This window comes from Hemiscyllium ocellatum, chromosome 22, assembly GCF_020745735.1.
Source record: "Hemiscyllium ocellatum isolate sHemOce1 chromosome 22, sHemOce1.pat.X.cur, whole genome shotgun sequence".
Lineage (NCBI taxonomy): Eukaryota > Metazoa > Chordata > Chondrichthyes > Orectolobiformes > Hemiscylliidae > Hemiscyllium > Hemiscyllium ocellatum.
Window position 1 is genome coordinate 21,932,301 of NC_083422.1, and position 24,985 is coordinate 21,957,285.

The window sequence follows — 24,985 nt, forward strand, 5'->3', positions numbered from 1 at the left end:
ACTCAAGGCAAAGTTAGACATTATACATGCTTCTTTCTGAAAGAAACGCATTTTGGATTTCTCAAGGATATCGAGCTAAAGCTAAGGAGTTCCTTATTATTTATGTTTATCTTATTTTAAATAAACTTTTAAAATGATTTTAAAATCATGCTCACAGCTATTATCTGAATAACAGAAAACAGCACTATAGTGAAAATATTTCTTTCTCTAAATAACTGTAGATATATCTTGGAGATTACTGAATGTTAATTTGACAGGGAATTGCAAACTCTTTATGAAATCCATTAACTTCACTTGACAAAAAAGAAATTCAGTCTACTGTGGCCTCATAGCCTGAAAATAACCTGATGGCTACACATCCAACCAACCACACTGGCAAAAGTGGAAATTGGCAGCTTTATTGCGTTTACTCTGAATCCAAGGCTCACTATTCCAACCCCCGTTCAGGTGGGGACATCTTGATTGACCATTTAATGTACTCCTGCAGGACTTGAAGATGTCATTATTATAAATTACATAATTTGTGAGTAAAAGATTCTAATTTCTTTTTGGACTTGTACAAAGGCCTGGCTGAGAGCCTAGACCATAGAGTCAGCTGCAGAGTAAGGGGTAGAATTGAATTTGGTAAAAAATTGTTCACTCAAGCTTTCTCCCCCTCTCTAGCTGTGAATGCTCATACTTTGAGTATATTCAAGACAGAGAATGATAGATCTTTCCATACTAGATTTAGGTAGTGGTTTGCAGGGTGTGGTGCTAGAAAAGAACAGCTGGTCAGGCAGCATCGGAGGAGCAGAAGAATAGATGTGTTGAGTATAAGCTCTTCATCAGGAATGAGGCTTGTGGGCCAAGGGGGCTGAGAGGTAAATGGGACGGGGGGGTAGGGCTGGGGGAAGGTAGCTGGGAATGCGATAGGCAGGTGAAGGTGCAGGTAAAGGTGATAGGTAGGAGAGGAGGGTGGAGTGGATAAGTGGGAAGGAAGATGGACTGCTGCCGAACTTTTTAACTCCCCCTCTCATTCCTCCAAGGTCATGCAGCTCCTGGGTCTCCTTCATCACCGAAGCCTTATCACCCAATGCCCGGAGAAAGAATGCCTCATCTTTCACCTTGGGACTCTCCAACCACAAGGAATCAATGTGGATTTCACCAGTTTCCTCATTTCCTCTCCCCCTATCTTATTCCAGATCTAACCTTCCAACTTGGCACTGTCTTCTTGACCTGTCCTACCTGTCCAACTTCCTTCCCATCTATCCGCTCCATTCTCCTCTCTGACCTATCACCTTCACCCCCACTTTCATCTACCCATTGCATTCCCAGCTACTTTTCCCCCAATCCCAACCCCCTCCCATTTATCTCTCAGCCCCCTTGGCCCACAAGCCTCATTCGTGATGAAGAGTTATGCTCAAAATGTCAATTCTCCTGCTCCTCAGATGCTGTCTGACAGGTGTGCTTTTCCAGATCCACACTCTTAACTATAATCTTCAGCATGTGCCATCCTCACTTTTTCCCAGTGGTTTGCCAGGGGCAATTTCAAAGTGTATGGATGAAACAAAATTTGGAAAATTTGTAAACTGTGAAGAGGAAACTGTAGGAGCCTTAAAAAGACATTGCTAAATTGTGAGTGTGGCTGGATAGGTGGCAGATGAAATTCATTGGAAAAGTATGAGGTGATATAATTTGATACAAAGAAGAATGCTAAAAGATGTGCAAGATCACCTCAGTTCCTTTGTCCATTCCAACCTCCTGCCATTTAAGAAATACTTTGCACATCCATTCCTCTTATCACAGTGGATAACATCATTTTTTTTAACATAATATTCCATCTACCATGTTCTTGCCCATTCACTGCCTGTTCATATCTTCCTGAAACCACTTTGCATGTTCCTCATAACATGCATTCTCAGTTAGCTTTGTATCATTCGCCAAATTTAAAATATTACATTTTGTTCTTCCCTCCCAAATTATTGATATATATTGTGAACAGCTGGAGCCTGCCAATGTGAGAATGACACAGTTATTCCTTCTCTCTGTTTTTTGTCTGTAAACCAATCATTAATCCACACCAGTACACTATCTCCTGTTCAATGTACTTTAACCCTACAGTCTCATCTGGCAAACTTATCAAAACCTTTCTAAAAATCTAAGTACACTATGTCCATTGAGCCACCTTTATCAATGTTTTTAGTAACACCTTCAAAAAACTTCAATATGTTCGTCAAAACAGCATTTCCCATTCACAAATCCATGCTGACTACTCCCAATTAGTCATTATTATTATCCAAGTGTCTGTTTATCCTTTACATAGATTCTAGCACCTTCTCCATGAGAGTGGCCCAGTGGTAAGCATTGGTGCCTCACAGCGCCAGGGACCCAGGTTCAATTGCAGCCTTGGCGACTGTCTGTGTGGAGTTTGTTCATTGTTCCCATGTCTGTGTGGGTTTCCTCCGAGTGCTTCGGTTTCATCCCACAATCCAAAGATGTGCATGTTAAGTGAATTGGCCATACTACATTGCCCATCATGTTCAGGGATGTGTGGATTAAGCGCATTGGTCAGGGGTAAATATAGGGAAGGGGAATGGGTTTTGGGTGGGATAGTCTTTGGAGGGTCGGTGTGGACTTATTGAGCCAAATGGCTATAGGAATTCAGTGATTCTATGACTGACAGAAGCTAATAGATCCATTTGTTGTTTTCTCTCTGACTCACTTCTTAAGTAGTTGGTGATATTTGCTACCTTCCAATCTGCAGAAAACATTCCAGAATCCATAAAACTTTGTAAACTGACTACCAATGCATCGACCATCTGTAGCCTGCTCCTTTAAAATGGGAAAAAGACCTTCAGGTCTTGGGGATTTATTGACTTTTAGTCTCATTAATTTCTCCAGTATAGTTTTCTTGCGAGAACTAATTTCCTTCAATTCCTCATTCTCCTCAGTCACTTGGATCCCTTCTTCTAATAGATATCTTGTATCTTCCTCAGTAAGAACAGACATACAGTAATCATTTAACTTCTCTGCTATTTCTCTATCCCCCATTTTACTGACTCGCCCTGACATAGAACCACCTACGTTTTAGATAATTGTTTCCTTTTTATTGAGCTTTTACAGTTTATATTTATATGTTTTGCTGAAATGCATTCACGCTCTGTTCTCCCTTTCCTTATCAGCTTCTTGTTCCTCATTTATTGTATTATAAAAACCATTTACTTCTATTTCTGGCAACAAGATAGCCCTTTCTTTAAATCTGATATAATTCAGAAATTCCTTTGTTAGTCAGCGTTGGCTTACCTTTTTTGAGTTTTGCACCTTGAAAGAATGGATAATTCCTATTACTCCTATAATAAGACTATCCATTGCCAATGTATTCTAGGCTTCATTATTAGAGGCATAGAGTATAAATGTAGGAAAGTTATATGAATTTGTAAAAGACACCGATTAGATTTCAGCTGGAATATTGTGAACAGCTCTGGGTGTCACGCCATTTGGAGAAAGTGAATGCATTGAAAAGAGTACAGATGAGGTTTACAAGAATGGTTCCAGGGATGCGAAACTTCATTTATGAGGATAGGTTTGAAAAATTGGGATTGCCTTCCTTGGACAGGTGAAGGCTAAGGGGAGACTTGATCAAAGTTTACAAAATCCCAAGTGGTCTAGACTGAGTAGATAGGGAGAAACTGTTCCTATGTGTAAAAGATCAAGAACTAATGGGCAGAGTTTTAAAGCCTTTTTGCAAAAGAAGCAAACATGTGGTGAAAAGAAACATCACACAGCAGACAGTTTGAGAATGGATTGCACAGCCCAGAAGTGTAAAAGCAGCAGGTTCAAAAAAGTCATTTTGCAGATGTACATGACATTGGTCAGGTCACTTTTGGAATACTGCATTTAATTCTGATCTCCCTGCTGAAGTAAAAATGTTGTTAAACTTGAAAGGATGCAGAAATGATTTATAAGGATGTTGTCAGGGTTGGAGGGTTTTTTTGCAAAAGGGAGAGGCTGAATAGGCTTGGGCTATTTTCTCTGGAGCATCAGAGGCTGAGGGATGACTTTACTGAGGTTTCGAAAATCATGAGGGGCATGGATAGAGTGAATAGCCAAAGTCTTTTCCCCAGGGTTGGGGAATCCAAACTAGATGGTATTCACTTAAGGTGAGAGTGGAAGGATATAAAAGAGACCTAAGGGGCAACTTTTTCACGCAAAGGGTGGGGCATATATGGAATTAGCTGCAAAGGAAATGTTAGAGGCTGATACAATTACAACACTTAAAAGGCATCTGGATGGGCATATAAATAGGAAGAGTTTACAATGGATATGGGTCAAATGCTGGCAAATGGGACTAGATTAATTTAGGATGTCTGGTCGGTATGTACGAGTTGGGCTGGAGGGTCTGTTTCCATGCTGTACATCTCTACCACTATTCGAGGCATTCAAGAGAGCACTAAATGATAATTTAAGTGGAAACAATGTGCAGGGGTAAAGGCAGGAGTTTGGCATCTTGTGAAATTGCTTAGTGAACCGGTGCAGTATGGACCATTTGAGTTCTTTCTGCACCCTAGCAATTCTTTGATCCAGTGAAGTAGAGAGAATCTGCAGATGGAGAGAGGAAGATTATGTGAGTAGGCAAAAATGTAGCAGATGGTGTATGATATTGGAAAATATGAATCCATCCATTTTGAAAGAATAGAAAAGAAAAAGACCATTTAAATAGAGAGCCATGGCAGAGCTCTGAGAAAGAGAGTTCTGGGTATCATAGGATCATCATACAATCCCGACAGTGCAGAGGCAGGCTATTTGGCAAATCAGGTCCACATCAACCCTTCGAAGAGCATTCCACCCAGACCCACCATCCCTACCCGATACTTGTAAGTCTGTATTTCCCATTGGGCAATCTGCTAATCCACCTAGCCTGTGCATCCTTGGACACTATGGGCAATTCAGCATGGCTAATCCACCTACGTTGCACACCTGTGGGAGGAAACAAATGTACAAGTAGAGAAATTTTACAGGAGCTGTATAGTGCCATATTGAAGTCACAACTGGAGTGCTGTGTACTGTTCTTTCTCCTCAGTACTTAAACACTGACATTGAATTTGGAGCCATTCAGCAAAGGACCACTGAACTCATTCTTTGGATGAAGAACTTATTTTATGAAGGATGGCTTGATAGGTTGGCGTTTAGAACAATGAGAGAAGATATTATTAAAACACAGATCAGATCTCAAGAGGATTTAATACGGTACATACCGGGAGGGGTTTCCTCTTATGGGGAGGACTAGAATGAGTCGACACAGTTTAACAATAAGAGGTTTACTATTTAAGACAGAGGTGAAGAAAAATATTTTCCCATTAAAGGCATGGAATTCATTTCCCCAGAAAGCAATGGAGGCTAGGTCACTGAACTTATTCAAGGCTGACTGAGATAGACAAGGGAATTAAGGTAACAGGACACAGACAAGGCAGTGAAATGAGAACAGAACCAGATCAGTCATGATCTCATTGAATATAGCGCAACCTTGAAGCACTAAATGGCATACTCTTGCTCTTAAGTCCTATGCTTTTTGTCTCTCGCTATCTGTCAGACTTCCTGAGACACAGAAAACCCTGCTGTTCAAACTTAAACCTGGACGACAAATGAAACATGGAGCACATAGCTTTGCTGTAATAAACAGTAATTTGATACAACAGAACTTGAGTGCTGCTGCTACAAAAAAAATCCCACATATTGTTAAAGCTTTTCGTTGTGTATTTGTCAGGACAATTCACAAGAATACCAATGTAAAGGGAAGAACAGAATGTTGATTTGTTGGCGAGTGGACTCTGATTGGTGAAGGTATTGCCATGGGGAATGAATGAGTCAGATTATGATTGACAGTTAACTGCCAAGCTTTACTTAAATTTAAACCAAGAAAATTGACGTTTCGGGCAAAAGCCTTCATCATTCCTGATGAAGGGCTTTTGCCCGAAAAGTCGATTTTTCTACTCCTCAGATGCTGCCTGACCTGCTGTGCTTTTCCAGCATCACTCTAATCTTGAGTCTGATCTCCAGCATCTGCAGTCCTCACTTTCACCTACTTAAATTTAAATCAGTTGGTTGACTCTGATTGGTCAAAGCATTGCCCAGAGGAATGAACCAGATAATACCTGTTGCTTATTTTGTTCAGCTTAAACAAGCATAATAGGTCAACAGGTTCTTTTCGTCTTCAAAGAGTAGGGCCTTGTAGAAGTACTGGAAGGGACTAATAGAAATCTAAAAGTGGTCTTTATATATTACATTTTGTGCTAATATTGTAATGGACATAAAAACATTTATGAAATCCATCAGCACCATCAGCTGCCATATAGCGGTACTGCACCAACTGCACAATATACCCTTTTGAAAATGTTTAACAATTTAGCAGAACATTCCCAGATTCTCACCTACTGTTACACTGAGGACCTTGTTTTTTTTTGCTCTTGTTGAGCAGGGGGTTTGATCCTCCTCCAGGGAAATGTGCAGGAATTTATTTCGAAAATAATTCTGTAGCCCTCTGCATTGCACTTGCCTGTTCTTGTATTTTCTACTGAAATGTGGGTGTATAATCAGTTTATCAAAAACATTACTAATACCAATGAATGGGAGGAGCAAATATTTCCAACAAATTTCCCGTCATGTGTTTAAGTGACAGTATCTCTGACACCCAGTGTTCATATGAGGTGGAGGTAAGACTATTAAATCATTATTGGTCAAAAATTATAAAAATCAATTGAAAAGCAGTTGACTGAGCCAAATAAAGACCCTTCCTAAAGTAAATTAACTTTTCAGGCAGCAAATGTTTGTCAGGTCTCTGCTGTCTTCTGTCATTTTGCAGCTTCCCGAGTCAGAGGAAAAGTAGTGGCCCAGAAACAAACTGAAGTTATTCACATAATTTGGACTGCAAAAAAATTAACTTTCCCATTCAATGTTTAGCACTAAAATAACCAAGCTGGGCATGTTGTCCAATGTAACTAATATTCCAAAAGTCATAATTACCATTATAATGTAATGTGGCTATTTGAAAAGAATTCTTCAGTAATTAATGTTTTCCTTGCATTTGAACCAAAAACTCCTGTCCCTCCCAGTTCCTGTCCCCTTCCTTTATCTTCATCACATCAAATTTGCAGAAATCCTGTTTGTTTATGGCTGCTGAAGTAAAAAGCTGTTTTTGTGCTATAAATCCTGACAGAAAATGTTTTCCTACATTCCTCACAGATTCTGGCTAACAATCAATTTGGTTCTTGATGTGTAGGCGTTGTGGTTTTCTTTCAGTCCACCTCACACAGCTTTGTGCTTCCTGCTCATTTGATTATTCATCGTTTTCGGTGAAGCGGAACCCATGTTACTGGCTGGCTGAACATTGCGAAGCAATCCCTGAATCCTCAGGCAATATTCTAGGGGCTGGGCTGCTAAGGTACAGCCCTACAGTACTCACTGGAGTCAGTCTTTAAGGTCATGGGGAACTGCCGTGACATTCACCACCTTGCTCTTTTAAGGGTGGAGCCATTGGGACTAGGAATAGCAGGGGGAGGACGTGATGCCTTCCAAGATGATTGCAATCCAGATGGGCTGACTGATTACTTACTGAGCTCTGGTTCCACTAGGGTACCATTTCATACCATGTTTCTCCACAGTTTCCCATCTTGCTATCCATCTGCTTCATCCCATTACTAAGTCCTTTAGATTACAATATTGCGATAAAGGCTAAAGACCAAATGGCTTTCCAGTTTAACTTTAACAATACAACGCATTTGTGACAGTTGTAAAGAAGAAAGTTGAAAGATCTTTCCTTTTGTGATAAAACGCACAAAAAAATCACCTTTTACAAACAAGTTCTGAATAAATAAACAAGGAACCTACAGAGTTGTGCCGCACTGCTCTCATGTTGTGCCTTGTCTGATCAGGAGGTGGAGAAAAGTCATCAGCCTTGGGCCTAGCCTCCAAGCAGACAGCCTCTGGTTCTTCATGTTGACTTGAAGACCAAATGAAAGGGGTGGAGGGATTTGATGGCCTACCACCCAACTATTAACCCAGAAACTCAGCTAGTGTTCTAGGGACTCAGATTCAAATCCCTCCGTGGCAAATGGTGGAATGTGAATCCAGTTTCCAGTTTTAAAAACTGAGAATTAAGAATCTACAGATAACTGTTGTCGATTGTCGGAAAAATTCATCTGGTTCATTAATGTCTTCAGGGAAGGAAACTACTATCTTTATTTGGTCTGACCTACATGTGACTCCAGAGCCAAGCAATGTGGTTGACTCTCAACTACCCTCTGATATAGCCTAGCAAGCCATTCATTGAATTAATCGCTACAAAGACTGGACAAAGAAATGGACCACCTAGCATTGACCTGGGCACCGGAAAAGACAACTGCAAAAACAGTCTTGTCAGACTCTGCAAAGTCCTCTTTACATCTGGGGGCTAGTGCCAAATTAGGAGAACAGCCTCACAGCCTAGTCAAACAACAGTCTGGCACGTGCTGACAGAATCATACCTTATAATGTCCCAGATACCACCATCACCATCCTTAGATATGTCCTGTTCTACTGGCAGGACCTTTCCCCCTTGGCTGATGAATCAGCACTCCTACATATTGAACAACACTTAGAAGAAGTACAGAGGATGTAGGGGTGCAGAATGTACTCTGGGTGGGGGTTTCAATGTCCACCACCAAGAGTGGCTTGGCAGCAGCATTACCGAATGATTCTTTTGGGTCCGAAAGGACAAATCTGCTAGACTGGGCCTGCAGCAGTTGGTAAGGGAACCAACGAGAGGGAAAAACATTCTTGACCTCATCCTAACCAATCTGCCAGTTGCAAATGCAGCTTTCTAGGTCAGTTATTGGTCAGAATGAAGAGTGCACAGTCCTTATGGTGAAAAAGTCCCACCTTCACATTGAGAATAACTCCATTGTATTTTGTGGCACTATCACCATGTTAAATGAGACAGATTTTGAGCAGATCTAGCAACTCAAGACAGCATCCATGAGGCACTGTGGGCCATCAACAACAGCAGAATTGTACTCTGCACTATATGTAACTTCATCACCTGGCACATCCCCCACTTAACCATTGCCATCAAGTCAGGGATCAACCTTGATTCAATGGAGGGTGCAGGAAAGCATGCTGGGATGAGCACCATGCATACCTGAAGATGAGATGCCAACCTGGTGAAGCCACCAAACAGGATTACTTGCATGCCAAACAGCTTAAGCAGCAAGTGACAGACAAAGCTAAGCGATCCCACAAACATTGGATCAGAACAAAGCTCTGCAGTCCTGTCACATCCAGGCATTAATAGTGGCATACAATTAAAAAACTCCCTGGAGGAGGAGGCTCCACAAATATTCCCATCCTCAATGATGGAAGTGCCCATCATATCAGTGCAAAAAGATATGGCTGATTTCTCTCAGCCTCCTCCAGTGGTCCCCAGTGTTACAGATACCCATCTTCAACCAACTTGATTCATTCCACATAGTATCAAGAAACAATTGGAGGTACTGCATACTGCAAAGGCTATGGGCCCTGACAACATTCTGGTAATAGTGCTGAAGGCTTGTCCTCCAGAACTTGCCGCTCCCCATATGCAAGCTATTACAGTACAGTTACAACACTGGCATGTATCCCACAACATGGGAAATTGCTCAGGTATGTCCTGTACTTAAAAAGCAGGACAAATCCAAAGTGGTGAATTACTGCCTCTTCAGTATACTCTCGATCATCAGTAATGTGATAGAAGGTGTCATCAACAGGGCTATCAAGCAGCACCTGCTCAGCAATAACCTGCACAGTGATGCCCAGTTTGGGTTCTGCCAGGACCACTCAACTGCTGACATCATTACAGCCTTGGTTCAAACATGGACAAAAGAGCCAAATTCCAGAGAGGAGGAGTGAGTGACAGCCTTTGACACCAAGGCTGCATTTGACTGATTGTGACATCAAGGAGACCCTAGTGAAGTTGGGCAAACTCTCCACTGGGAGAAAGTGAGGACTGCAAATGTTGGAGATCAGAGTTTACAGTGTGGTGGTAAAAAAGCACAGCAGGTCAAACAGCATCCAAGAAACAGGAGAATTGATGTTTCGGGCATAAGCCCTTCATCAGGAAATTCTCCACTGGTTGAAGGCATACTTAGCAGATGGAAAGATGGTCATGGTTTTTGGAGCTCAGTCTTCTCAGCTCCACGACGTATCTGCAGGAGTTCCTCAGGTCCTAGGTCCAACAATCTTTAGCTGCCTCATCAATGATCTTCCCTCCACCATAAGATCAGAAGTGGGGATATTCGCTGATGATTGTACAAAATCCCACATCAAAGACTGCTTCCTCAGAGACTGAAGCAATACATATTCAAATACAACAATATCTGGAAAATATTCAGGCTTGAGCTGACAAGTAGCAAGTAAATTTGCCATCACTACCAATAAGAGACAATTTAACCACTGCTCCTTGACATTCAATGGCATTACCATCACCGAATCCCCTGCTATTAACATTCTGGGGGTTACCATTGACCAGAGATTCAACTGGACTCACAATTTAAATAGTGGCTTCAATAGCAGGTCAGAGGCTAGGAATAGAAGAGTGAATAACTCACTTCCTGGCTTCCCAAAACCTGTCCGCAATCTACAAGGCACAAGTCCTCTCTACCTTTTATCTTAGCCTGCTTGGCATAATCTCCTCATTCCAGAAGAAGGGCTCATTCCCAAAACATCGACTCTCCTGCTCCTTGGATGCTTGCAGAATATACACCAAAGAAGCCTCAGAGGTCATTATTTGCTCACTGCATTGGCTTCTATTACATACATGGCAGGCTCTCTTTAGTGTCTTTCCTATAGAAAGTGTCCTGCAGGCTACTCGCTGACTGAAAGAGCTATACCCAACATTTTGATGATATTTGGTTTTGATTGTGCTGGTTTCAGTGGAACTACAGAGCTGAACATTATTAAGTTAAAAACTAGTTCTGATCTGCCACAAAGTACGAAAAGTAATCTAAAATGTCTTGTAGCTGCGAATGAAGAATCTTTCAATTCTTATAGCTTCTTATTGCAATCTTTCACGATTTCTGTACCATCTGCCCCTTTACTATGTTTACCTCACAGTTTCATTTAACCACAGGGCACCTTTGAAAAATCACCAGTTTTCCCATTGCTGATAACTTGACTGGAAACAGCACATTTTAATAACTTAGCTGCAAAGACGCATGCTAATATAATTATTCCAACGGCTGCCTGCACAACAACTGATTTAATTTTATATCCCCTCCCATTGGTGTGAATTTCTACATATGCCTCTTTCCTTCCTACACAGGTGGCCTATAATGTTCAAAACAGAACTGTGTGGGAAGAGGCAATTTTCTGAAGAAGCAGCACCTGGCTTACTTGGTACAGAGTTGTGCATGAAAAATGTGGCATAACAAATTTGTAGCCTTTCATCAAGCTGAGGACTAGTGCCATTTTTAGCATCATCTTCATTCTTACTCTATCTGATCACTCACTTATTAGATGCCGCAAATGAAAGTTCCATCAGCACAAAGTGTGGCAAATTCTGATGTAATTCATTCTGCATATCATTCGGCTATTATCTCCTTTCACTCATTTTCCAGGATTGTTAAAGTAGGGAGTGCAGCTCTAAGTAAAGTCTGCACTTGTTCTCCACTTTAATGTACACATTCACAGCAGCTGTTCAAGGCACTGGAGCCCATTCTGTTGCTCCCAGCGAGGGTTAGTGTTTTTGGAGAGTAAGAACTTGGAAAATGGTGGATGCCATTCCCCTGACTTCTCAAATAATTAAGCGCAGGAGCTTAAAATCCAGATATGCAGGCCCATAATTTCCTGGAAAAGCGCAGCAGGTCAGGCAGCATCCAAGGAACTGGAGATTCGACGTTTCGGGCATAAGCCCTTCTTCCTGAAGAAGGGCTTATGCCCGAAACGTCGAATCTCCTGTTCCTTGGATGCTGCCTGACCTGCTGCGCTTTTCCAGCAACACATTTTCAGCTCTGATCTCCAGCATCTGCAGTCCTCACTTTCTCCTCCATAATTTCCTGACCAGGCCTTGATTGCAAATCTCATTCATCTATGGAAGGGAGTGGGAAGTCAGAGCAACTAATATATTTCAAAACATAAGCTGCAATGAGCAGACCCTGAATCTGATGATCATTATATTAAAATTGTGGGATATAGGTAAAGTAGTGTTACTTCTGCAATCATAATTACTTATGCAAGGTAAATGATCCCACACCAATGTATAATTGTTTCAACCAAGAGCTGAGTCAACAAGAATGAAAACTATGTGAAGGAAATATAGAATTGTTTTTGTATTAGCTAAAATGTGCATACAAGAATGAAACATGCCTGCAAATGCTGGTAGATGTTACAGACAAATAGATAAGGTGCTGTGAGGATGTAGGTTAAGCCAGATATGCTTGTACAAACAGTAGTTATAAGCATCTGTTTCCCACTTCTGCAAAAACAAAAAACAAAACAAACCCCAATTAAAAGATGATAAGATTCAATATGGTTGAGGAATGGGAGGAAATGTTACAAGTAAGGGAAACAGATGGCAGTGAAGGAGGATATACCTAACAATGGACCACAGCAGGATGTGGTGAAATGGCCAAGTAAAACTTGTACTTTATAATGCACAAGGCTGGATAAGGCAAGAGATAAACAATAGTAATGGGCTAGTAATAGTAATGGTTTGGAGTGGTGAATCCTATATAAGAAATGTACTTGCTAAACTCTGCGTGTCTATTTTAGGCACCACATTTGCAAGCATATAATAAACATACCGATCACTTCAGATCTAGTCTTGGACTGAAATTATTCAAGTGAATGAGCTTCGTTTCTCACAAAACCAATCAACTTGCACAAGGTCATCTTGCACATGCTAACTGTCCAAATTAGAGATAAAGACTAGTAGTCTTTTAGCACCACCTTTCACCACCTCTGAACAAAACCAAACTATATAAACACTATTTCAGAGGTGGTCTCACTAACACCCTGCAGTAAGACTTCCATGCTGTTATCTTCCAATCCCCTTGCAATAAATGTACAGACTTCCATTTGCCTTCCTGATCTTTGCAATATCTATGGACTGACATTCTGTGATGCATGTAGCAGAACACTCAGATACCTCTGTACTGCTGACTGCTGCAATCTGTCTATCATGAATACCAGCATAAAAGTTCTGTCCAAAGCCTCCGCCATTTGTTTGGTCAGACTCATCAGTTTTCTTGGCTACTTTCTAGAGGAGCAATGCTAGCTTTAGATTATCTTTTCCTACTGAAATCATTAGAAACTCTTGTTTCTTTTAATATTACTATCTAACTTTCTCTTATGCTTTCTAAGTCTATATTATATTTTTAATCATTATTTTCTGGTACATAAACTCTGACCTTCCACTCAACTTTGCTGATTTTCACACTATTACTTTCAACTTAATACCATCCTTAATATCCTTTTTTAACCACAGATGCTGCATTCTATACAGGGAGTTTTCTTTCTCATGTGATTAAATCTTGAATTTTGCCACTGCAACTGTCCAATCCTACCTTATAACCTACCTTCCCCTAGTTTACCCTAGTGTACTCCACCTTCATATCCTTTTGGTTACCTTTATTTACACCAATAATCATGGGCCTATACTTCTCCCTTTCAAATTGAACTTATACGCTATCATGTTGTGATCCCAGTCACCAAGAGGGCCTTTCACCAGGAGGTTAATGATTGCTCCTGTCTCATTAACTAAGTTTAATTGACAGGGTATACGTTTTGCCAGGAGAGGTCTCTTCCCCACTCTTCACCCCAACACCACCAGTGATAAAGACCATAGTGAGTCAGGCCCAACTCTAGCAGATTGCCCCACAGAGTGACAGTGATTCAGGTGAAGACATCTATCATTTTATCAAAGAAGGAAGTCCTTTTTCAGAGACCTTCTGGACAATCAGTTGGCCAACAGCCCTCTAGTCCCAGCAGCACCAGTAATAGCAATGTGCACTGCTGGCACAGCATCACTCTCTTAGATCACCAATAAGAAGCCAAATAGAGTAATGAGGATCCTCAACAAGTCCATGATAGGAGGCCACACAAGACAGCAGTGTGAAATAGTACGTGGATAACAACGACCATGAAGCAATATCAGGGCAGGGCTGGGAGAATCAGAGAGGGCAATTCCTTGGGGAACGAATGAAATCTCAGGAGTGTCCATGAGGCCCATAAAAAAAAGCTATCCTCCCTTTCTTGATAGTAACCCCAGGAATGACATCTGCAGCTTGAAACCTGGCTTCATTCTCTGCCTTCAGTCAAAAGTCTCAATTGGCCCAAGAGTGATTGAGCCATTAAAAGAAATCGTTAATTGGGAGTAAAACTGCAGTACATATGGGACAAGTGGGCAGACATTGGAAAAGGCACCCATGGTATTACATTGAATTTTCTACCTCCTCCTTGCCTGTCTGCCAAGCCATTGGAAAATTGTAAAACTCTGCCCAAAGGCTTCAAAATCTGAGAATGTTCAAGCAGTGTAAAACATGTTGGGAACTGATAATGTTGACCTCTGCTAATAGACCTGGGGTCGACTTTACGCTGTTGTTTCTAATGTGAATCAATGAGCATCTGATTTACAAACTACAAGCTCTGAGATCATTTAAACTTAGACAGCACAAGTATATATTAATCATAAACATGACATATGATTTAGCACAGATTTATAATTTTGAGAATGAGAATATCAAATGAATGTTTTGAAGTGATACAATCATTTCTGATGGAGAGATCAAGAAAATGTAGTGAAATGAATGCTGGAGTTTGAATTATCAGGATGAAGGAGAAGTGGAAGGCCTGAGACCAAATGGAAAGATGCAGAAAAACTTTAATCACATCAAGATAGGAAGGGGAATAATTGACTGATAGGGAAGGTGGAGGAAGGTGATTAACTGGCATTGTGGTAACTTCAAGGCAATTGGGAGAAGCCAAAAGAAGAAATATTGAATCGAAAATGATATCAGTTTAGCATCAAATGAGTCTCAAAGTTAATAATCTCCAAAATCTGTGCTCTGTTGAGGGGAAAAGAAGTAAAATAAACAATATAACTTTATGATATTTCAAGCATTACTTTAATTCCTCTTTTCATATAGTTCATGCGCTTATTCCAATGTAAGCAACATTATCACAATTCTGGCAGTGACACAACAGAAATTAAAACTGATGTTTCAGCAACAAAGAAGGAAGGGTCTCTGAACAAAATTATTTAATGAGAATATAAATGTACCTGTATAACAGAATTCCTCAGCAGAATCAAAATCTCTCTGCTGTCAATCCCTCGCTTAATGAGATAATCATTGCAAATCTGTGAGAATAAAAAAAATTACATGATCAACAAGGCTGATGATGTCATTTGCAGTTTCTGATTTCTGTAAGCTTTCTGGATCTGCAGGACAGAGCAAAACAATATGTTTTGCCATAAACTAACTTCAGCTCTTCACCTGTTAACTTTAATTTGTATAGATCATTTCAAACATATGTGAGCAGAATGAAAGAACATCACAAATTAAGATCTCTGCCTGGAGAATTTACTGATCTTAGTTTAGACCACCTAGATGGTTACTGAGGATTCCTATGCCAGAAGAGTGTAATGAGCTTTTTAAAAGAAGTAACAAAGAGGACATGATCTACATGGAGTTTAGTCAGGTATTTGACAAAGTTCCTCATGGTAAACTGGTTAGCAAGGTTAAATCACATGGAATACAGAGAGAACTAGCCATTTGGATACAGAACTGGCTCAATGATAGAAGACAGAGGGTGGGTGGAGAGTTGCTTTTCAGACTGGAGGCCTGTGACCAGTGGAGTGCCACAAGTATCAGTGCTTTTTGTCACTTATATAAATGATTTGGATGTGAACATGGGAGGTATGGTTAGTAAGTTTGCAGATGACACCAAATTTGGAGGTGTAGTGGACAGCAAAGAAGGTTACCTCAGAGTACAACAGGATCTTGATCAGATGGGCCAATGGGCCATGAAGTGATAGATGGAGTTTAATTTAAATAAACGTGAGGTGCTGCATTTTGGAAAGGCAAATCATTTAATGGTAAGGTCCTGGGGAGTGTCGCTGAACAAAGGGACCTTAGAGTGAAGATTCATAGTAGAAAGTAGAGCCACAGGTAGATAGGATAATGAAGAAGGTGTTTGAAATGCTTAACTTTATTGGTCAGTAAATTAATTACAGGAGTTGGGAAGTCATGTTGTGGCTGTACAGGACATTGGTTTGGTTAGGCATCTATTTAAACACTGCATGCAATTCTGGGCTCCCTGCTGTAGGAAGAATGTTGTGAAACTTAAAAGGGTTCAGAAAAGATTTACAAGGATGTTGCCAGGGTTGGAGGGTTTTGATACAGGGAGAGGCTGAATAGTCTGGGGTTATTTTCCCCAGAGGTTCGGAGGCTGAGGGGTGACCTTATAGAGGTTTACAATCTCATCAGGGGCATGGATAGGGTAAATGGGCAATGTCTTTTCCCTGGAGTGGAGGAGTCCAAATATAGAGGGCATTGGTTTAAGGTGAGAGGGGAGAGATTTAAAAGGGACCTAAGGGGGAACTTTTTCATGCAGAGGGTGATATGTGCATGGAATGAGCAGACAGAGGAAGTACATTTACACCATTTAAATGGCATCTAGATGGGGTATATGAATAGGAAGGCTTTGGAGGATATGGGCCGAATGCTGGCAAATGGAACTAGGTCTATTTAGGATATCGAGTCAGCATGGACGAGTTGGACTGAAGGCACTGTTTCCGTACTGTATATCTCTATGACTTTATAAATATGAGCCAACACTAAATTCAGGGCAGCACGGTGGCTCAGTGGTCAGCACTGCTGCCTCAAAGTGCCAGGGACCTGGGTTTGATTCCAGCCTCAGGCAACTGTCTGTGTGGAGTTTGCGCATTCTTCCCGTGTCTGCGTGGGTTTCCTCTGGGTGCTCTGGTTTCCTCCCACAGTCTGGAGACGTGCAGATTAAATGAATTGATCATGCTAAATTGCCCATTGTATTCAACGATGTGAAGGATAAGTGCATTAGTTCAGGGTAAACATAGTTAGGGGAATGGGTCTGGGTGGCTTACTCTTCAGAGGGTCAGTTTGGAATTGTTGGGCCAATGGGCCTGTTTCCATACTGTAGGGATTCTATGAATATACATGAACACTTCTTCTTTCCCAAGCTAAGATTTGAACGTAACTTCTTCAAATTGGTATTATTTGGATTTAATCTTCTCTTTTAGAAGCAGATTGTAGTCGAGTGAGTCACTGGGGCTATTCAGGCCAGATAAATAAAATTCAGGTACCCCCTTCTCATACACAGACTATGGTTCGATTACTTGAGTTGTTATTACTTTGTGAAAATATTACTCCACCTGCATCTTTTATAATTAAGCCCTAATTAAGCCCTGCCAGTTTACAGAGCTGAAAATATTATCTTCCTTCATTTCCCATTGCTTAGTAATGATGCTGTAAAATATCACCTTATCTAAAGCTCTAAGATGATGAGTCGCACTCTCCTATAAAAGTGATTCTGCAAGAATATTCTTCACTGATTTTGAAAATACGATGGTTTGAGGTGGACTTAATTTTAAAGTCTTTTTTTATATTCAACAGTATTTTAATTATTTGCAATGTTTCAGAACCTATTTTCTATTCTTACCATATCAAAATACTGGAGTTCCATTATCATTACCACTGTCAATGACAAGCAAGTACAGATAGATGGTGGTGCAGGACTACAACTGACTGGATTGATTAAGACTGCATAACCAGGAAGCACAAGAATGCACACACATTGTTAACAAAAGTCATTGAATTGTTTTTAAGAGATTTATTTTTAATAATAGTGAGATTACTTTGATATTACTTGTAAACGTATAACAGAATGCTAGTTAGAACATATGAGGTTTGACACACGTACCTCCAGTGCATCTGTAATTGAAGGTCTTTCTTTGGAGTTTCTCTTTGCCATATCCAATAGTAGCTTCTTGAGATTTCTAGACAATGGTAACTTCTGATTTACTGGAGCATTGTACTTAGCAGCTGCCCACAAAATGGCCGCAATGCCATAAACGCAAACCTGTCGAGAAAATACATTAACTCAGAGAAATCTAAAGGGTTTTTCTTTTAAGGCTTTACAAGGAAATACTCTCAATATAATTAGCAAACCTTTTCTGTAACCACTCCTTGTGTTTCAAATTCAGGTGCCAAATAGAAAGAATCCAGATTTCCTAAGTGAAGATAACGTATGCCAATGAAATAAAGCTTACAGTTTTTGTTCACTATTGAAAATATTTTACATTCTTTATTCAGAACATAAAATTCATAATGCAGAAATTTAAAAAATGCAATTCCCCATACCATTGCACATTGGTGATACAAACAAAACTTCTCCATTAGTGTCAATGTATGCAGACTCCAGGCATAAGTATTCTAGAAAATATCAAGAAAATGTTATCGGAGTTATGAACAGATAATTGTTTCATACTGCTGACTGAAATAATTTACAAAATTAGTTAACTAATCATGCCACATGACTACACATCAGAAGTCCATACAGTCCAGCCAGCTAAGTTGATTAATGATAACAAATCAAAGTTAGCATTTGTGTACTTCTGTTTGTCCACTATAGTTAATGATGTAATAAATAACATTCTCATAAAAACCTCAATCCAAGCAAATCCTATCTGGATACATCACAGCATGGTAATGCAACTGTGCTTCCCGAGACTGAAAGAAATGACAGAAGGTTGTGAACACAGCCCAGCCCACCACAGAAACAGCCTCCCATGCATTGACTCCATTTATACTTCCCGTTGCATTGGGAACCAACATAATCAAAGACCCCTCCCACTCCAGTTATATTCTCTTCCACCTCTTCTGTCAGGCAGAAGCTATAGAGGTTTGTATATGTGTATGATCAGATTCAAGACCAGCTTCTTCTCAGCTGTTATCAGATTTTTGAATATTAATGTTAATTTCACCCTCCAGCTTCTCAGCAGCTGACATATTATTTCCTGCACTCTGTTTTGTTACCCTGATCCACTTGTACAGTATACTCTGCCTGTATAGTATGTAAGACAATACTTCTCATTGTACGTCAGTACATGTGACAGTAATAAAGCAAATCAAATCAAATCAAAGGAAATGTATGGATGCTGAGTGATCTAAAAGAAGAACTTGAGGAATGGCTTGACCAGGCATGAAAGTAAAAGTTAGATAAGGGAAGCTGAAAGGATCACTTGACAAATGAGTTTCTGATAATTTACAGAGAATGAGCAAAATGCACAACAAAATGTATTCAGGAATGTAAATATGGCAAATACCACATGTGTAATATAGGGTAAAGCTGCCATTGTCCTACAGATCATCGGGCTGCTCTCTCTTTAAAGAGAAATGACTGGTGGTAGTTTAACCTGAGGGTCACGCTGCCTCAGATAAGGGAAGAGTTTGAGAAGGAAAGTTCTTCATGGTAACCTTAGCTGGTGCAGGAAAGTAATCCATAAAGTTGGCATCACTCTGTATTGCAAACCAGCTAACTCATTCCATTATTAAATATATATTAGAAGTGAATGGCCTCAATGTTCCACAGGTATTTCACCTATGGCATGAAATGTAAGTTTAAACTACATACCATGATATGACAAGGTCAGTGAAAGAACAGTTTAAAATTAAACTCTGGGACATAATTGAATTTTCTTCCAAAGACTCTGTTTAAAGTGAACCAAAAGAAACATCAAAAATATACAAAACATGTACACCAAACACAGGCTTTGGCAGGTGAGACAGGAACAGTTTCAATTCAATCTTGTTAAGAACAGTATGTTATCACTGTCTAGCTGGCCAAAAGGAGTTTACGAGACATCTGAACAATGTAGCAAGTACCTTACATGGAACAAGATGTGCTGTTATGATGTAGGAAAAATAAATTGTGATAGTGTAAGCGTAAGGTATTCTGTGTAATTGGATACCTGTACCAGGCCTGAAATGCCTGAAAATATTATATCCATAATGCTGAGTCATAGACCAGTGCAACTGGGCACTATCTGCAGAGGTGTGTAACTCCCCTTGCACACACTCAAATAAAACTGGTGAACAAAATAACTCCAGTCTTTTCTGACCACTGCGAGTACAAGAGGGACAAAACCTTTCCATTTCAATGTGTTTCAACCACAAATATCTTACAATGGCAATTTTAGGAATGAGTCTAAAATCTACTGTCACCATCTGTTACCAAATAGCAACTAAGACAAATGTTTGTTGACTACATTAATAAAGCAAAGCAGCACTCCCAAAAGATAAAACAAATACCTCAGGCTGAACCTTACATTTATCTTTTGGCCAAGTGCAAGTTGCATCAAACCTTTTGTTTTTTGTTTGGTCCCGATACCTAGTGAGTATTCTCACCCTTTCTTACCAAACTCACCTCAGTAACTAACTCTCCCACCCCAGTCTGGTGCCCCTCATACCCAATTCCAGCACAACCATATCACATATTGTTTCGGAATAATTTGCTATTGCTAAGATATTCCAGAATTGGTCAGCCTTTGGAAGCTCAGTATGCACCCAGAGTTACCTTGCACATTTTCTGACAATTGCTCCCAATATAGACTGGGGGAAATTGGTCCACTGCTGTACAGGCAGTGATCTGGATGGCCTGCTCAACAGGGTGGTGTTCCTTAACACATTTGAAGAATGTTTAAAAGAAGATGTTTATCCTCAGACAGTACTTGTTCTTCCTTCTCCCTCCCACTGCAGACCAGCAGAGGAGGCCACACAGTATACCTTGTCAACCTGGTCAGGATTGTCATATAAATCAGTGCAATCTCAGTCATCTGGAGGAATACTCAGCAATATAGAAAGAAGGTCGATGTCCTTTTTCACTCTTCCAGCATTAGTGCAACCCTCTTCTCACACTCACTCTAACCTTGCATACCCTCTGTGCTGCTACTGTCTCACCCAGGATGCTTCCCCAATTGCACCAGAAGCAACAACTGTGCCACTCTCTTTTGTGTTTTTTAATAGATGCCTCTCTCTCTCTCTCTCTCTGTCTCTCTCTCTCCCTCTCTCGCATTCCAGGAGAGAACCAGTTCACAATATGGCAGAAAGAGTTAAGACAAGTGAGGGACTGCCTCAGCTCCTCACGTCTTATGTAGATAACATTCCTGATTCTGAGCATCCTCAGTGGCTGATTGACCATGGTCAAGCCCACGGATTTGTATTGAAGACTGCCCTTGCCTTACTGTGCTAAGATCCCAAGTAAAGGCTATGCACAACATCTAGGGACAAAATTATTTCAAAGTTTATTAAAAATCAAACAAAATCTAAAAAAAAGGACTACAGCAAAAAGATTTGTACAGTGGAATGATGTCACAACCTCTTTAGTGGCATGACAAATGTGTCGAAGTTATTGAGGTGTCAGAGAATGAATCTGATTCTCTGCATCCAGTAAAACCCAATATGGTGACTGAGGTTGAAAATGTAAAGACAGTCTTGAGCAGGCTACTTTCAAAAAGGATGATATTTTTAATGAAGGAGAAGTGTACCACTTTCTCCTACTTCTGGAGCCTTACAGTGATTAATCATTTTTTCAAATATTAAGCTCTTCGAGTCTGCTCTGCCAATTGACAGGATCACGACCGATCTGATTATGGCCTCAACTCCACTTTATTGCCTACTTGCTGTACATTCTCCCTTGATAGTGAAGAATCTATCTATTTCTGCCTTTAATATACTCAATCACTGCTGTCCTGGGAAGAGAGTTCCACAGATTCATGTACTTGTCAGAAAAAAATGCTTCATTTCCTCCTTATTTTGAAATTGTATCATTTATTTCTAATCTCTCCTGCATCCTTTCAGCATTCACTCTGTGAAGTTGCTTCAGGATCTTCGATGTTTAAGTAAAATCACCTCTCATTCTTCAGTGAACCTTCTCTGAACTGTTTCGAGTGCAATTACTTGCTTTCTTAAATAAAGACACCAAAACTTTACACAGTACTCTAATATCTCACTAGAACCCTGTACAAATCTGGTAAAATATCTATAAATACATTTCCTTTTCCTTGTTATAAATAACAACATTCCATTTGCTTTCCTCAGTACTTACCTTTACTAACTTCTTGTGATTGATGCCCTAGGACACCCAGTTCCTCTATACCTCAGAGTTCTTCAATCTCGCTCCACTTAAATGTCATGCTGCTTTCTAATCTTCCTGCCAAAGTGGAAAAATTCATTGTCTCCCTACATATTCCAAAAAACTCTGACTTGGGGACAGTGGTGCAGGTGCCAGGAAATCCCCAAAATATCTTCCAAGAGGTTATAAATGCTGTGAGCATGATCTTAATTCAACAACTACCTGATGAAGGAGCAGCGCTCCGAAAGCTAGTGCTTCCAAATAAACCTGTTGGACTATAACCTGGTGTTGTGTCATTTTTAACTTTTTCCAAGAGGTATAATTTTTTCCTGTGTGAGTCTATGGATTTCAATTGACTTTTCAGATTTAAGGGACATCAGGGTTCTAGGTTTTCATGACCTCATTTGATATCTACACGTAAACACTTCATGATTGTTTAGACAGAAATTGGGTATGGAAACAACATCTGACTCTTTTCTCACAACTGAAAGTATGGTTAATAAGATCTCACCATTGCTGACTTGCCTGAGATCATCTAGCTTAGCATAAACTAGGAAACAGACTTGAGGCCCTTATGCCTTCCACAATCAACTGCGATCAGTTTCAACAACATATTTGTAGTTTCCATATCACTTTTGGAAAACCTTAAGCCTTTTAAAACATTAACAACTTCTACTGCTGAGTCTTAGCAAAGATGGCAATAGTGACTGATAAATGTAAACACAGTATTGAATTACATTTATGGGAAGTATGTTGTTCTTAAAGAAACTAAATTATATGATGCAACACACGTTAACTGATTATGTTTACAGCGTAACAGTTTATCTGCAGCTTCCCGACATAAACAAAAAAGGAAACAAATGTGTACAATTTTAACAATATTGATAAGACTAAAAAAAAGCCTTGTAGCAGAATACCTGGATAATCCTTGCAGAGTTGCAGACTGATCAAACATTCATGACACAGAGCCCACAATTCATGATCTTTCAAGGGTCTATCATCCTCAGACAGTAGCTCCTCTAATGAAATATGCTGGTACAGGAATGGGAGGGAGAAATAGGAATCAGTATTCTGAACAAATTAACTTTGTTAATGCAAGTATACAAACAAGTTACATGTCAGGATCACGAGTATTAAATGAAAGGGTGAAATTGTTGTAGCAGAATTGGCAGATAAATTCTAAAGCTGGCTGCCATTAACAGACAATCATTAACTTATTGCTAGGAGTGTAATTAAGCTGTACTGTGACACAGGGATGGTAGGACAATCCATTTGTGAGAAAATGTACTTCTTTGAGGTGGTAGTATAGTGAATGACAATTACATATAGGACTTTGGTGATATGTATGGGGAATCTAGTGGAATTGTATAGGGCACAAGTAGATGATTCCATAATTCTCTATTTCAAATGAGAGTTTTACACCTCAACAAAAAATAAAAACCATGCAACATCCTGCTCTCCACTTTGCAACAACATAGCATGCTCAAACAAAAGGCTAAGGACAGGTTTAGTAACTTTGTCCTTCCTTCTGGACAATTCTCAGTTTCTAATATGGTGTGATTTCCAGAGAAATACATTAAGTTTTAATCAGCAACAAATCTGATTTGCAAATAACAATTTTAATTTCCAATTTACAGGTTGTGTTGTTTCAAATTGGTCAATTTTTGAACAATGCACAATAGTTCACACTGCTGCCTCACAGGACCCAGGTTCAATTCTACCCTTGGGTGATTGTCAGTATGGAGTTTACACATTCTCCCCATGTCTGTGTGGGTTTCCTCTGGGTGCTCCGGTTTCCTCCCACAGCCCAAAGTTGTACTGGTTAGGTGGATTGGCCATGTTCACTTGTCCATAGTGCCCAGGGGAATAGCTATGAAATAACCATGGTAAATTGTCAACAGTATTCAGGAATGTACAGGTTAGGTGGATTGGCCATGCTAAATAGTCCGTGGTGTTCAGCGATGTACAGAGTAGCTGGATTTGCAATGGTTAGTGTGGAGTTACAAAGATAGGTTGGGATGTTCTTCGGGAGGTCACTGCAGACTCGATGGTCCATATGACCTCTTTCTACACTGTAGGGATTCTATTAATATTGACATCTTCTTTGCCACAAAATGCTCTTTCAGATTTTGAAAAAAAATATTCATGGCCATCACAAACAAGGCTAGCATTGTTTGTGCTTCCTTGGTAGGGGGAAAGAGGGGCTGTCTTCTGGAATTGCTGCAGTTTCTATGGTGTCAGTTCGCCCATGGTGCTGTTAGGAAGGGAGATCCTGAACCTTCTTGAGCATTATTGGGGCTGTATTCGTATGGGTAAATGAGGAGAATTCACTAACATCCCTGACTGATGCCATGCAGTTAGGCTTCAGGTCAGGAGGTATGATATGACATTTAGAATTCCCAATTATTTTTGTATGGCGGTATAGCATAAGTCTCTGATCAATGATAACCCTGCGATGGAGATGGTGCTATACTCAATGATGATAATATTGTTTCATGTCAAGGAGAGATTGTTAAATTCTTCTTGGAGAGAAATAAAATGTTCGTGACAGCTTTCATTTTAGAGTCGAAGACACAATGATAAAAATGATCATTAGTTTTGAGATCAAAGACATGGCATTGCTATCACAACTGTTGTCACTTGGGACACAGAACAATCAGCAGAAAATAGCATGAACCAACCTAATTCAGAGTGAGAGAACAGGGGAGAAATTCATTCACTGCCAGATAATAATCTCCTTTAGGAGTAACTATTCTAAATATACTTAGAACTTTCCCTTGAGGGATTATTTGATATATTGATGGCTTCTACAGGATAAATAAAATTGTGC

At 40.0% G+C, this 24,985-nt stretch overlaps 1 protein-coding gene across 1 annotated transcript in view; it reads right to left on the bottom strand.

Moving 5' to 3' along the window:
* LOC132826137 (kinase non-catalytic C-lobe domain-containing protein 1) overlaps nucleotides 1-24,985 on the bottom strand; it is a 179,990-nt gene that overhangs the window by 80,399 nt on the left and 74,606 nt on the right. Inside the window, exons 7-11 of the mRNA XM_060841784.1 lie at nucleotides 23,073-23,187; nucleotides 18,384-18,455; nucleotides 18,192-18,253; nucleotides 17,944-18,102; nucleotides 15,266-15,343 (exon numbers count right to left, since the gene is read on the bottom strand). Coding sequence (XP_060697767.1) covers nucleotides 15,266-15,343; nucleotides 17,944-18,102; nucleotides 18,192-18,253; nucleotides 18,384-18,455; nucleotides 23,073-23,187 — 486 coding nt within the window. The remainder of the gene's footprint in view (nucleotides 1-15,265; nucleotides 15,344-17,943; nucleotides 18,103-18,191; nucleotides 18,254-18,383; nucleotides 18,456-23,072; nucleotides 23,188-24,985) is intronic.